Source organism: Rhipicephalus sanguineus, chromosome 4 (genome assembly GCF_013339695.2).
Source record: "Rhipicephalus sanguineus isolate Rsan-2018 chromosome 4, BIME_Rsan_1.4, whole genome shotgun sequence".
Classification (NCBI taxonomy): Eukaryota; Metazoa; Arthropoda; class Arachnida; order Ixodida; family Ixodidae; genus Rhipicephalus; species Rhipicephalus sanguineus.
In genome coordinates, this window is record NC_051179.1 from 145,637,386 (window position 1) to 145,653,053 (window position 15,668).

General features: G+C 48.3%; 1 protein-coding gene and 1 pseudogene across 1 annotated transcript; one reads left to right on the plus strand and one right to left on the minus strand.

Moving 5' to 3' along the window:
* Positions 1-2,379: 2,379 nt before the first annotated feature.
* LOC119390787 (zinc finger HIT domain-containing protein 1-like) lies at positions 2,380-4,012 on the plus strand. The gene is given in 2 exon segments (XM_037658485.2): positions 2,380-2,683; positions 2,685-4,012. Coding segments are annotated over 2 exon segments (522 nt in total). The 5' UTR covers positions 2,380-2,467; the 3' UTR covers positions 2,991-4,012.
* A 7,505-nt stretch (positions 4,013-11,517) lies between these two features.
* Positions 11,518-15,281, minus strand: LOC119391685 (uncharacterized; annotated as a pseudogene).
* Positions 15,282-15,668: the final 387 nt, after the last annotated feature.

Sequence of the window (15,668 nt, forward strand, 5' to 3'; positions counted from 1 at the left end):
CGCGTCAGCTCGGGGAACTCGCGTAGGATAGCCGTAAAACGGGCGGTGCCCGGTGGTATCACGAGTGTAGGGCTGAGAGGCGGATGCTTAGACGGCTTTCCGCACACTTCTGCTTGTGAGAGGGGATCCTGTATACGCCGGTTGCGTACATCAACAAGCAGTCCAAAGTGACGCAAGAAGTCTGCTCCCAGGATAGCAAACTTTACGTGAGCTACCACAAATATCCACCGAAATGTCCTCTTGAAGCCCAGGTCCAGCGAGAGTGAGCGGTGCCCGTACGCCGGTATCGTCGTGTTATTTACAGCTTGCAACGGTGACGAACACGGGCCTTTGCGATCGGCTGGCGACGCCGGCACAACGCTCACTTCTGCCCCAGTGTCGACCAGGAAACGGGTGCCTTTCTCGCGATCAGTCAGGAAGAAGACCGACGGGCGACTTTCCGCTGTACCGGTGGCACTTGTCGCCGTCAGTGCTGGCTCGGCGCGTTTCCCGATTTCTCGCACGGCGGCACGCATTTCCGTGCAGTATCACCGAACTTACGGTGGTACCAGCACAGCTGCCGCTGTTGTTGTGTAGGGGTGCTATCGCGGAACGATTCTATTTTTTATTCCAATGCTTTTCGTGCTTTTCGCGCTTGGCCATTGGTCAGAACGACGGTCCGTCCGCGTTATCAACGCGATCAGCCAGCCGCGAGTGGTGGATGATAAGAATAGCATAGAATATGGCATCGGAATCGGGAATAGCATCGTTCCGCGATTGCACCCTAGCACTCCGCCGTGTGCTTTGGCTTCCGCTTGACTGCAGCGCCGCGACGGTGTCGGCGAGGCGAGAAATTTCCGCACGAATCTCCGACAAGGCGGGAGAGGGCGAGGCTTCGGCGAGCACCGTGGCAACTGCTGGCGTGGCGACGGCCATGAGTCGGTCAGCCATTTCGGCGATCTTGGAAACGTCCGTCTCTCCGGAGGCCGTGACGCCTATCCGCACGGTTGCGGGCAGTCCTTGAAGGAAAAGCTCCTGCACCAGGCGACTGTCGACACCTGCTGTGCAGCCCGCTAGTTGCTGCATGTGACGCAACAGTTGGCTGGGTCGGCGGTCGCTCAGTTCGTTCTCGCGTAGCAGCTGCTGCGGGCGCTCCGACGGCGAATCAGCGTCTCTTTGAGCACTCGATAGGCATCTTCGGCTGGTGGGGCAAGCATAATGTCGCGCACCTCGCTCGCTGTGGCAGGTGGAATATTGGCCACCACGTGGTGGTACTTGGTGTGGTCGGCGGTGATGCGGCGGGCGGCGAACTGCGATTCCACTTGGGCGTAACTTGGGCGAACCAAAGTGCCGGGTCGCTGGTCCAAAAGGGAGGAAGCTTCACGTCTAACACAGCTACTGTCGGGCTGGCGACGGCGTCGTGGTGTTCCATGTTCGGGACTGCGGGTCACCAATTGTTGGCACGCGTGAACGACGCAGAGACGAGGCGTGTTGAGAGTCTCGGTACCAACTAGCCTTATTTCTCGGCGAACTGGTTTTCCTTCTCTCCCTCTCCGCGCCTCCTTCGTGCCTTTGTTACGGCGCAGAGGGAGGAAAGGGAATGTCGTTCTTCCTCACGCTGGCAGCGCCACGGCTGCACTGCGGCGCATTTAGAGTTCACCACACGGTCACGTTACACGTAATTACTTCAGCTGATATAGACTGCGCGAGTAATTTACTTTTTTTTTTCATTACTCTTAATTCTTGCTCGCATGGTGCTATTGCTCTTTTACACGTAAGAAAGAATCAGTTTGTTTTCGTTCTTTCCTCGTGCATGTTCATTTTTCACGTTTCTGCGCATGCACAGTTCCCCAAACTCTAGCACTGAACACGCCACGCGGATGCCGTTTGACATGAGTATCTGCATTCTCTTGCTGCCTCAGCACTAAGGCAAAATAAAGATGGGTAAGCCACATGCCGCACCACATTATTGAAGTTACTTCTACTTCAAGTGCCCTTCGTCTGAACCACGTGGTCTGAACTCAACGCAAGAAACTACAGCGCGTAGCAGACGCTCCTCTCTTTCCGCGCGCTCCCGAGCGTAGAAAGCCCGCGGGTCCGGCGCAGCAGCGGCGCGGCAGTTCACCGCAAGAGGCCGGGGCCTAGGGAGACGGCGCTTTGGTCCATAGAGTTAACTCTATGCTTTGGGCACTCTCCAGCAGTAGTACAGTGTACTATAAGTGCACCCAACTGGTAGAAGGCTACCAGTAGGCTGCCTCGATAACCGCTATCACCCTGGGTCCACAAAATAAAGGGGAGCTTTATTTTGTTGTCTAGTCCACAAAATAAGGCTATTTTATTCTGTAGTCTGGACCACGAAATAGGCACCGCGTACACCTGCGTACACTCTACTACTGCTACTACCGTGAAAGTGGTGAAAGGTACCGTTCTCTAAAGTTTGTTGCAGGAACGCGACTCTACTACAGCAGGGCCTGTGAACTGCTTATAAATGGCTAAGCGGAAACTGTTCGCCGCGGAGGAAGGGCGCTCGCATAAATTGAGCGGATACCAGTTCAGCGCTGCTGACAAACGCGAGTCGGGCCGCGTGAAAGAGATGCGCCGAGTGCTCGACCCTGCAGCTCGAGTGCGCCGTCAAAAGAAAGCGGTGGACGGCCTCGAACACGACAACTTCCACGACGACCCCCATGCCAATCTGGTGATGCACAAAAAAGGCGCCAAAGTTCGAAGAAACTTTTGAAGCCAAGCGCAAACGCAGAAGCAAAGGTGAGCCCTTTAAGGTGCGCTTCAAGAGGAGTTTCAATGCCCTCTTAGAGGAGCATCAAGCAAGCAATCCGGAGCCGCCAAATTACAGTCATGCAAACGTACCGCCGTCAAAGCTGCCACCGAGGCACTTCTGTGCCGTTTGCGGCTTTCAGTCGAACTACACCTGCGTTTCCTGTGGTTCAAGGTACTGTTCTGTCAAGTGCCTTGGTGTGCACCGTGACACCCGCTGCTTGAAATGGACAGCTTAACGACCCCCGTTGATTTCACGTGTGCAGCAGCTAGTGGCTTCCTCACCCAACAGGCTAGCTGATGGAAGCTTGAAAAGAAACTGTTGTGAACTCCATCCGCAAGAATGCAGATCCCACACGTGTTGGTTGGTGACTGCACCAGTTTTCCCAGACTTGAGTGTGTGGCCCGGAATGTGGTGCGCCAGCAAGTGTGACATATGAATGTGCTTGCAGAACACAGTGGCTCCTTACGTCTTGTCACGACGGAAAGAAACGAGGGCCACACATGTACGCGAAACATGAATGTGATTGTAATTAAACGCCATTTTCACCATTACATTAATGCCCAACATAGACCCACTTGAGTTTGATCAACAAAGGGGTGACAATACCTTGATGTGGGTGAGTTGGTTCCTCTTTAGAGGGTACATGAAAAGTGCATACGACAAAGACGAACGAAACACATATGGCAAGACTGGCGCTGAACTTCCAAGTAGTGTTTATTTCAGGTGAACAAGTGTTTATGTCCTGCGCCTCAGACGCATATGCACACATCATCATACAGAAGACTGCATGGGTCGTATGTGCAAACATGACATTGCTGAAATCAATCCATTCACGTGTCAATATGCCTTGAAAGAAATGCCACTTCTTTTCCTTGTAATGCCAAAGATGGACAGCTGACACGCTTATCACATGCTTGCTTTATGAAAAACGCCTCGACTATTTCACATTCTGTTTTCGAACTGTCTTTCCTCCAGAAACTTGTTCATTAAAGGGGTGCGTGTGCACTTTTTGCAGTGTTCTGCCACATGGGGGGGATATGGTAGCCAACTGCCAGCTCGTTAAAAGATCATGCGCTACGTGATTTTTGAACAAGCTGGCAGCTGACCGATTAGCTCTCGCATACTACATGAAGGCGTCAAGTCTGCTGGAACGAGACTATTGTTATGACAGCAAGGTCGACAATCGGGCTACTTGGTAAGGTTCCACCTCACCAACTATACTGTAGATGCTTACTAACTGTGCTGTGAATTATTGCCATGAATGAATGAAAGAATAGAATTTAAGGGCTCATTTTAACAGTGAAACTGTTAAAACTATCATCAACATGAATCATCATCAACATAAAACTATCATAATCAACATCAAAAACTATCATCAACATGAATGGGTGTGTGCCACCGAATTTGGGCAGATCCCACTACTCGCCGCTATGGTGTGGCCTGTAATAACCATGAGAACAAGCACAGAGACAGAGAAAGAAAAAAGGAGAGAAACAAACAGACTGAAAGAAAGATATAAAGAAAGAGAAAAATGCTTGCTGAAAAGAATTCTTCACATGGCAGGATTCAAACCCGCGTACCCTCATTCTGAAGACGAGCATCCTAACCACTTGGCTAACCAGGCACGCTAGCAGAGCATAGCATTGCCTTTTATAGTGTAGTGTAGCAAGGGGGTGGGAAATGAAAGTGAGCGTGAGGAGGAGAGATGATGGTGAAGAGGAGGAAATCCCACTACTCACTACTGGTTCACTAAGAGAGGTAAATAGAGGGAAATAATGGGAATAATAACATAAAAAGATAAAAAGGCTTGGCACGACTAGTGCGAAGGTGCCATACTAGGGAACGGGAATGGCAACGGCGGCTGCGAGCAGAGCCAGAAGCGTTGGAAGCCCTAATCCAACGACGACGTGCCCGTCGATCTATGAGAGGTGCGAACACTCGGTTTTGGAGTTTGGATATCCGTGTCGTGACTCACCTAGCTAAATCCTTGCAGCAACCAGGTTAGACTTCAGAATTGTCCAGTTTTGCTGTTTTCAAGCCTTGTGCGACTTCTTGCAAGCTTCGCCAAATTTTTCTTTGTTAGACACCACCTTACTGAAAACCAACAGACAATGAACCCAAGGAAGATATAGGGGATGTTATTTGTAGTCTTACCTGCATAGTAGTAATTTAAATATAAATATGAAGAAATTAAGCTGGACGAAGGAACTACAATGCAGCTCGCTTCATTGTCGGTTTTCATTAGGTTGTGCCTAACTAATAAATTAACTCTTTAATTTCTCTCCTTTTGTTCACTCATACATAGCAAGGGTCTCGTTCCAGCAAAATTGACGTATTCAGGGAGTATGCAAGGGCTCATTGGTCAGCTGCCAGCTCATTAAAAGATTGCGTGCCTCGTGACGCCAGCTAGCAAAAAAGAGTGTTCCACACTCGCTGTCATGGCAGCGAGCAGCACTGACTAACTCTCCCCGGTTAACATGCACAAAAGCACCCGACAAGTTGTCAGGAGAACGACAGCCACTGTAGTTCAATTGGTAGAGCATCGGGCATGTTATCCAAACGTTGCAGGTTCGGTGTCTGCCGGCGGCAAGTTGTCTTTTCGTCCACTTAATTTTTTCACACCTATTGGAAGACTACAAATAATCTCCTATATACCTTCCTTGACTTCATTGTCTCTTGGCTTTCCTCGAGGTTGTCTCTAACAAAGAAAAACAAGCCCTTAAATTCTCTTCTCTCATTCCTCGAGGTCCAATGTCACATGATCTCTTGGTCTTGTAAGCGTGCAACTTGAGGTTTTGGTCATGTGACTGTCACATGAGGGGATCAGTTGGTACAATCCTTGAATTGAACAGAGTCAATTTGAATGGTCGGTTTTGACCGTTGGTTATCTAGATTTTTTAATTATGCAATGGTCACTTTTTCAGTGTCTGGGCCAGGTGGGTTTTAATTCACATGCAAGTGTGACGTGATCACACGGGTTTTGTTACCATCAGATGTTAATGTTTGCCAGATGGATGCGAAATTTTCTGCCTCTTGGGAATATAATGCTTTCGCACGAAGGAAACATTTAGGTGCCCTCTCGCACGGCTACACGAAACAGGGTGCTATGCACAGTTGCATCCTCAACGGCCATGCTTGACTCTACTTTGAAAGCTGTTTGTGTCGTTACACATCCGATGCCGTTTGACCATGAGATTTGGGTCTATTTATCTGCGCTTCTTCACGAGCAGTGGCAGTGTGTGTTTTGGGTCCGAGCTTGAGGACGTTACTCTGCCCGTTTGAGTTGTCATCTACGTCGTAGCCAAGTGCTCTAGCACAGAGTCTCTCTGCTCGCCAAGGATTAAACGGTTCAAGCTTGTCCTCGGGGTCTTCGCCTTCGCAACGGGGCAAACCGCTCTCTAGTCACACTACCACGAAAACACGGGTTGTACTCGTGGGCCCATGCGTAATATCTCATGGATCGCGGAGCTCTGCACCCTCCTTCGTGACGGTCGCAAACGTATATCTTCCACGCCCTGAGAGGAGCTCCAGAATGGCCAAGTGGGCGAAGTAGAACTACGAGAAGAAATGTGAGGAGCCGGACTTCAAAGGTAATATATTTTCTGTCCTCTGCACAGATTGTTTCAGCATGCTTGTTGGTACCATAGATTTTGAGCGTTGTCTGTGAGGCGGATGGCGTCATTTGTGGAGAGAAGACCAACGGAGCCATGCTCCGAGTCCTCTGATGAGCTCAAGGTTGTAGAGATGATCCTGGCTGCTCACTTTGACTTGATGTTCGTTGGAGCTTCGTGACTGCTGACCACCTGGCGCCCCTGATCGATGGGTACTTCAGCAATCAGCTGACCATGCCCAAGTTCTTTCTCTTGCCTACTTTCATCTCTTTTCTTGGATTCTTTATTTCAATGAGTTCTTTGTAAATGGCTACCTGATATGTGACTGTGTATTTGTGAATAAGCTTTTACCTTTCTCTACTATAATTACATGTGATCACAGTCTTAAGTTTTACACCTGCATATTTTGCAGAGGTTTTGTGTGCTGAGGTTTTCGTAATATCTACTTGTTAATAAACTTTCACTTCCGTTTTTCGAGGAAGGTTCTGTAAGTTATTTAGTTAGTTAATGCTGATTTTTATGGCGTAAAAGCAGCTGTGGCTATGCTGTGCCAGGCACAAGGTGATAGGTAATGAACGGTGAAAGGGTGTCATTTACAGTTTATTTTTTAAAAAAAGTCACATTGTGCTGTCAAGCGACAATAAATGCGTTCTACAACCTACCGTCCTTGCATCATCATTTTGGATTGCAAAGAAAAAAAATATTGCCCGATACAACTGATTCACTCGCATCTATTCGCCGGCAGAAGCACCTTTTAGGCTAACATTGCTGACCGAAAAAAAGACAGCAAGCTAATAGGCAGATATTTTTGTTGAAAATTAATTGTGCAAAGGCAAAAAAAAAATAAAATAAAGAGACCGCTTATGAATCAACTGATTCCATTTGGCGATTTAAGGTTCGCGCCATCTGGTAACCCTGATATAGAGAAACAAAGCACGGCTAGGTCACTCTAGCACGGCGAGTACACGTGCGTTCTTGCGCGCTGACGGTTCATTTGTGTCTTTCGTGCGCGTCCGCCCAGCCCGGTTGTTATGCCTGCGAGTCATTGTGTGGTTTTATGTGTGAATCGCACCAAGAGAAGACACGGTCAAGTGACGAGAAGCGCCGAAATGCGTAGGCGCTGCCAATGCGACGTGGCGCCGACACTATCTGCGTTAACTGACTCTGGTAACTATAATAATTGCGGGAAAAAGTACGTGTTCTGCGTTTGTTGTTACGCGGCTTTTCGCCGAGCCTCTTCTCTGACGACTCCCGATGTTGACGTTACGTCGTTTGCATGGCACTTCGGAGCGAAAGCCTTGCTTAGATACTCGGCTAATGTTCACTGCAGTTGTAGTTGACCCGGCCGCCGTTGCTCAGCCTTACATTAGAGACAGCGTAATGCGTGAGCATGTATGGCATAGATCGAATGACACGGACGGACTTCGGTACGGATGCTACATGGCCATAGAGCGGAGCAGCTCATGTGCATAAAGAAAATATTTGTGATTAGGCAGAGGTTCTGATGCTAATCTGACAGCAGCACGTTTTACTGTGGATCTAGTGTGCTGCTTGACAGCGCTCCGAGCACAAACTAGGCTCACACAATTGCCGATATTAGTCACCGTTTGTCGAAACTCATTGCCAGTTCCATTATGGCTCCGCTCCCATTATGTCTTGTGGCATGCACATGGCAAAATAGAATGTCCCAGTCTTAGTGGCTAGAATGGCCCACAGTGCTTTTCAATCTTGCATTGATGTTGTGTGCACGGTTGGTGGTGACATGTATGTAAAACTCCCACTGTTCCAGCTCGTAGTCTCAATCGCGGTTTCATGGATGCTGTGCCAGTTGGTTTCTAAATATCCCCATTAGTCTTTAGGGAAAATAGTGTAAGTGCCTCATAAAGCTTTAAATATTTGTCGCTTTGTGCATGGCATCCGCTGTAGCAAGTCAAGCGCATTGTCTTGCCGTGCTTTTGATATGTGCAGCTTCTACAAAAAGGCTTCAGAATATTCTTCTGTGCATGAAGTGAACTTATGTGTAGGGCTGACTGTAGGAGAACTTCTATGACGACACTGACACTCTTTGATGTCTCTTGTTGCTGATAGTAGCCTTGATTGAGTCCCATTCGGGTACTTAAAAGGCATTAAAAAACCGGTTTGAGTTTGTTGATGTCTCGTGTTTTGATAAAGGCAACTGCTTTTCGCCCTCTCCATTACCATCTTCCATTCTCACAAGGAAGCATGACAATTCGGTTTCCAGAGGCTTGTACGTTGCGTTGATGACATTATTTCTGGTTAATCGTCGAAGCATCTCGTTGTGCCGTCCTCATTGAAATTGCACTGTTCCAAGCTCATTGTTCTCGTCTGCCAGGGCATGAACCAGTGCAAATGTATTCATCTCGGAGCACCTTCACTATTGGGTGTTGTGTTCGGCAAGTGTCTTAGGGCTTGGACATTGTTTGGCCAACAAGTTTCGTGCTTCAGGCAATCTATCGGCAGCATTTTGTCTGTACTAAGTTCAAGCATTGATTTTGCTTTTTCTCGAAACAAACGTGGAACCCTCCACAGTTGAGGTAGATGCCTAGGACGGGACTCCAACGTGATGTGATCCTCTTAAAGGTCGTCTGATGGATGGGAGCTACGACCTGCGTCAAATGTATGTTTTAATGGCAGTCAAGCTCTAAATAAGTTGTCATCAGACGGTGCTAGCGTGTGACGCAACAAGGCACAGTTGCCAAGGTTTTCTCTTCCTAAACATCGAAGTTGATTCAGTGAGCTCATAGAAAAAGCTACCGTGGTGATGCATGCGTGAAGACGCTCCTTTCGTTTGACAATTTCAACACTGGTCATGTGACTGCAGGCAGCCAACAAGCAGGCAGTGCCGGCTAATTTCTGCTCGATCTACTCTGCCTGATGCCAGTGGGTGAAGATCCACTCCCGAGAAGTGCAAGTTGTCAAACTATTCTGCTCGCATTAACCAGCAACACTGGTTTCTCAATTATGAAGGGCTAATAGTTATGAGCTCAGCTATTTGCATGCTAAAACATGAAAAAAAATTTGTCCCATCATGTGCATGTTAACCCCAGGTGATAAAAATTAGTTTGCAATCGCCCTCTACAGCATGCCTGTAATCATGATTTGTTTTGAACTTAAAAGCTTTTTTGCAGGTTTGGCAATGCATGATATACAGGGTGTCCCAGCTATCACGCAGCACGATTTAAAAAAAGAGGAACGGCGTTACGCGAATCAAACCTACAGCATATTGTTCCTAGTACACTAGAGTAGCCACTGCTATTTTTTTCGTTAATGAGGTTTCATTAATTAGTCATAATTATATTTCTAACTCGAGAAGTACTCGCCTAATTGTCAAAATGTCAATGAGGCGTATGTAGGCATGTTCAAATGGCATCTAACTGCGCTACTTTCAACAACGTGCTAATTGCGCGCTCATTTTTCCCGCTTGATCAAGAAAGCCCGCGATATATGAAAAGTTGCACGTGACTAGAGTGTTGCGCGCGTCGGGTACCAGCGCCCTCAAACAGGCTCCCTATGAGGCAGACAGTATCAAGGAAAAAATGCAGAAAAAAAAACAACTCATCGCCCTATCTGCCACTCCCCGGCCTAGAAACGCACCGCTTGGCTTTACAGAGTCAGGCCATAATCAGAACACCTGCCGCGTTATCAATGAGAACAGTAGGCCGTGAGATATGGATGATTGCGGCGTACTATCGAACGGATTGAATCCGTTCGATAGTACGGCGAAATTGCACGCATATCGCTGGCGCCCGACCTGTACCCTTGCCAAAATGTGGAACGCTGTCTTTCGCAACAGGCAACAGGCAAAGCGGTTGTTTGCAGTAAGCTTATTTGAGGCCGCTGGTTTCCTTTGCGGGTGGGAGCGTAGTCACGTGTTATTTTTCATATTTAGCGGGCTTTCTTTATCAGCCGGAAAAAATGAGCGCGCAATTAGCACATTGTTGAAAGTAGCGCAGTTAGATGCCATTTGAACATGCCTACATACGCCTCATTGACATTTTGACAATTAGGCGAGTACTTCTCGAGTTAGAAATATAATTATGACTAATTAATTAAACCTCATTAACGAAAAAAATAGCAGTGGCTACTCTAGTGTAGTAGGAACAATATGCTGTAGGTTTGATTCGCGTAACGCCGTTCCTCTTTTTTTAAATCGTGCTGCGTGATAGCTGGGACACCCTGTATATCATGATTGTCATGGAGCCACAGCTATAGGTGATATAGTGTCGGGTGTCTTCAGAAGTCCAGGAGGGGCTTATGGTCCTTGAGCAGCAGGCTCTTGCCAAACGTGTCAATCGAGACTCACTCTCAAGCAGGACAGCGTGCGTACTTCCCTGCGCATGCCTCTCCACTGCCCTTGCATTCTACTTATAGAAGTTAACTTTTTTTATGAGTGAAACTGCCTTGTGAAACTTTCTTGAGTATTTTTCAACATAGCTGCAGTGTGCCCGTAGCTGCCTTATAGGGGTTCAGCTAGATGCATATGGGGGAAACAGTGCAACAAGGGATGTGGTTGGTAAGGGTTCCGAAGTGTTTTCTTTTGCTTGTTTCAGTATTTTCTTTAAGGTCTTTCGGCTAAGGCACTTGGGGACACTGTTTCATGTAAGCTGTAGGTTTATCTCATGATGTGTGTACATTTCTAGTCTTGGAGCACCCCCGGGTCAAGCCTGTGAAAATGGCCATGGCATGACTGCTGCTGTCCCCTCTGCTAAGAGTAAGTCTTGCGACTCCTCTACTACTAAACTCATTTTCTCCCTTCAGTTCAGCCTCGCGCACAATTCACTTGCGAGTTTGCGTGTATTTAATACACATGGGCAAATTGTGTTCATGGTGCTCATGTAGAGCCGAAGCATAAGTAAAGGAATGAAATTTTTTTTTTGTTTGTCATCCTTGAGCCCAGCAAAAGGGAATAACACTCCGAGCAAAATGATAGCAAGCCCTCTTCCCTGTCATTGATATTCATTCCTTAAATGAAGTGTGTTGGCTTTTGACACTTCCGTCATTGCACACACTAGCTTAATTGCTGGCACTTGCGTAAGTGTCAGAAGGTACACGGCTATTCGCGTCACTTGGGCAGTCTTATTAGAATTGTGAGAGAGAGAGAACAACTTTATGAAAATGCCCGTAGAGATGATGAGGCTCCCTCCACGCAGGGAGGACGAGCTTTCATCGCGACACGACCATTTTGTCAGTCTCGTGCGTTGTGCTCTTCGAGGCCTTGCTCCCGAGCTACTTCCGCGGGTCCGAGAGGGCCGCCGCCCCCCTTCTCCTCGGTTTCGCTCGGTCGCTACCTCTATAGAGGTGCCGAGACCTGCTGGACGGCCTTGTGTTGTGTGTCTTGATCGTAGATCCTCGTTGCAGCCTCTAGCTGCGATGGGATCGTCGTCTTCTCACTGGCTTCTCTCGGATTTACGCTACAGTCCCGAAGGATGTGAGCCGCAGTAGCTCTCTCCTTCCCGCACAGTCTACACACGTCACTGTCGTACACACTCGGACACACGTGCTTAGCTAGCACCGGGGTTCCCCGTCTTTTGTCTGTATAACGCTGCCTCCTTCAGGGTAAGCCCCGGGTGAGGTGGCAGCATAGTCTGCTTGTTCAGTCTGTACCATTTGACTATTTCGTTGAAGGTGGTTATCCTGTCCTTAGCACTGTACCGCGACCAACACTCCGAGTCGGCTGTGTTTGCAGCTGCGTGGTTGGTTAGTCCTCGCGCGGCCGCATTGGCTGTCTCGTGCTTCGCGTTCCCGCGTTCCGACACATCACTGCCCACGTGGGCCGGAAATCACTTGATCACCGCAGCACTTTTGCGTCCGATGTCTTCGACCTGGCGCAGTATGCGCGCGGCCTCATTACATACCCTACCCTTGGCGTAGTTCTTCACTGCTGTTCTAGAGTCACACAGCACTGTAGTGCATTCGGGGTCGGAGACGGCCAAGGCAATGGCCACCTCCTCCGCACTGTGCGCTTCTCGAGTCCGGACGCCGCAGTCTTCGTTGCACCAGTCGATGCTCCGACGACCACCGCTGCGTGTGCGTCGCTGCTTCCTTGGTACACTGCCGCGTCCACGTAGACGGCGCCTTCTTCTCTTGCGTCAAGGTCCACGAGAGCCTTGGCCCTTGCCAACCTCCGCTCCTTGTTGTGCTGGGTTTTTTCATGTTCTTCGGGATCGGGCAGACCCTGAGTTTTCTGTTGATGCTATCCGGTATAGGTACGTCGTTCTGCTGCTTGCCTTCCCTCTGCTCGAGGCCAAGGTCCCGCAGTATCTGTCTTCCGGTTCTCGTTTCAGAGAGACGCTCGAGTTTCGCCGTTCTCTGTGCCTCGGCTATTTCGTCCAGCGTGTTGTGAACTCCCAGCGCCATGAATTTTTTGGTGCTCGTGCTCCCGAGGAGACCGAGTGCCGCTTTATACACCTTGCGTATGGTGGCGTCTCTCTTGTTACGTTCACTCGGCCTCCAGTTGTGGAAGGCCGCGACGTACGTTATGTGGCTAACTGCAAAGGATTGAACGAGCCTAGTCAGGCTCTCCTCCTTCATTCCCGCTCTTCTGTTGGACACCCTCTTGAATTAGAATTGTCAGAAACATACCAGAGGCATGAAATACATTAAGGTGCACCTTGCACCGAACGATAGTGCAGTAACATTTGTTGGACGATGAAAAATGGTCACCAGGGAAAGGGTAGACAAGTAGGCACGCCAGTATAAGCCTAGGCGCATATTGTCACTTGCTTGTGACAATGAAAAGTGCAGATGTCAAACCGGTGAAGTTTGAGCTCTTTATCGGGCGAACCTGTGCCCTGCAAAAGGAAATGGCTCGCAGTGCCCTGACGGCGGTGAGCACAGTCGTCGGTGGCAGATAATCTGTCCCTTGGTTGAAAATGCATCGGCTCTTATACTTGCATTGTCATCCATTCGAGCATTATTGCTGCTCCTCGTGCAAGTTCCAGAATATGCGCGGATTTTCATGTTGCGCACTTAATCTGATTAGAATTCTCGACATAATTCGAGAATATATCCGATAAATTCAGGTGCTGCTTGCGCCGAACGATAACATGTTTAAAGAAAAGCGGCGCACAAAAAGACGGAGACAAAGAAGAGAACCACACACACAGCGCTGCACTCACAACTGAAAGTTTATTCAGATCAACAATAATTTAAAAGGTAAAAACCGCGCATGACAAGTGAGGTACAACGTGATTAGGTGATACGCTCATCAATAAAAGTAAACTCTTTTTTGTGCAATGTCTCGAGTCCGGACGCTGCAGTCTTCGTTGCACCAATCGATGCTCCTCTATTCTGTTACGATAACATGTGTTGCAATTTTAGCTACTGACACGTAGTCACCACAAAAACATGCATGTGTGTCAATATATTTTAGCGCTTATCCATGCTGTATTAGCACCACTGCAGCATTCCTCTGTCGTGCTTCTTCCAAGGGAATTTTTACTTTCTGTATTATTTGCTCAACTTGTGGTAGCCTCGTAACTGACATGGAGTCGAGACCACTGCAGGTTCTGGCTTAGTGAGCCATAGGGCAGCGTCTGCGGTCGCCCGCTCACGTGTAGCACACCGCTCCACGTGTGCTCAGCTGGCAAAGGCATCGAGCGCTGCACGGCAGAATACACATGGTTCGATATAAAACAGCACAAAACACTATTGCCTTTGGCAGCACCCCAATAAACAGCACAGCATACATCAGCTCCCCGGATGCGCGGAAGCAAAGGACTTCTGCAGACTGTTGGGAATGTATTAGACTTCGGACACAGTGAAGGTTATTCAAGGGTCTTTATTTTACTACGCAACCCGAAACGCAGGTCCGCAGCCCCGTTTGAGGATACAAGCAGTTTTTCCGAGCAGCCTGCCTCTCTGGGTGCTGGGGGTAGACTCTCCGTTGCTTTGCTTCGATAACGCTCTCTCGCCTTTGCGGCGATCACGCGACCCAGCCCCGGCTTCGAAGACACCAGCTCCCGGTGTCAAAAGTAGAAGCACAGCGACGCTCGGTTCGAATGCAAGAGGCACAATGACAGGCAAACACCTCTTGCTTTCTGTAACCATTCGAGGGGAGAGCGACGGTCTGTTCACCATCAATGTAACAACCGACACGGCGGCCTCCGGCTCATGAGGTGTGAGGAAACGGTGTGAAGGTATCCGGGGAACACACCAATATATCTCCGACGGAGTCTGCGAACCTGCTGTCATGCAACAAACTCCTCCCCCCGATGAAGTCCTTTCGTCGACACTGCTTCCACCGATGCAGGGTCGAAAGAAGGAGGCACGCATGTGTGCTGTTGAAACACTGCTCATCATACACACACGACCATCAACACACATTCGCAAACGCTCAGGACTGGCAGCGCGCAAGCGACCTGGCTGCCAGACAGTTTACTGTTGCTCTTCTTTTTTTTTCTTATTTTGCTTTAGTGTACTCGGCTCTTGACTAACAAATATAACATGGGGCAAAAGTTACACAAAGACATGTGGCCGTTCTCCAGAATTGCCCTTAAGGGGGGATGCTACACTTTCCAAAACCTTTTTTATTTTCCAGAGTACCTCGGTGAAATTTGGACAGTTAATGTAGTTTTTACTGCTGATTTCAAAAATGTAATTATTTTTTTGCTGTGACAAATAGGTTTCAAGGTATCTTGAACTGCTACTTCATCAATTAAGGCCTAATTAGCTAATTAACCACACCTTGCATAGCAACGTACAACCCATAGAATCCGTTCAGGATGTTCAAACTGTGTCGTAACGTATCTATCATTGTTCTAAGCCATTTAGAAGCAAAGTTGTGGGATGTTGAACCTGACGTGAAAAATGCCCTCATTGACATTTTAAACAAAAGCTCCATGTAGAAAATTTTCTCATGAAATTATTGGAACCAAACTTACTTTACGACACATCCTATCCAAAGCAAAAAAAGATCATAGAATAACCCAAGTAGAACAAGAAATATTGCTCCTCCATCACGGGAAGCGCATGAAAATTGTTGTTTTGAGAAATTGAGAAAAAACGTTGGCACAAACTTTTACTACAGATGTAACAAAACCACCTCAAAATGCACCAGAAGCATAGTCCGAATGCATCCTGCGCTCATGCCTCCTCTTCACTAGCTTCTGGAGTTCCAATGAGGCTGTTCTTTTCTTCGTGGAGCTGATGCTGCGCTGATGGTCTTTTTCTCTGGCCCTCCTGGAGCCAATGCCTGTCGCATTCATGTCCATCTCGTCTAGAATTGCTGTTGTTGAGTGCAGATTGCCTGTGTTGAAGCGCAGCACTGCTTCCGCAACGGC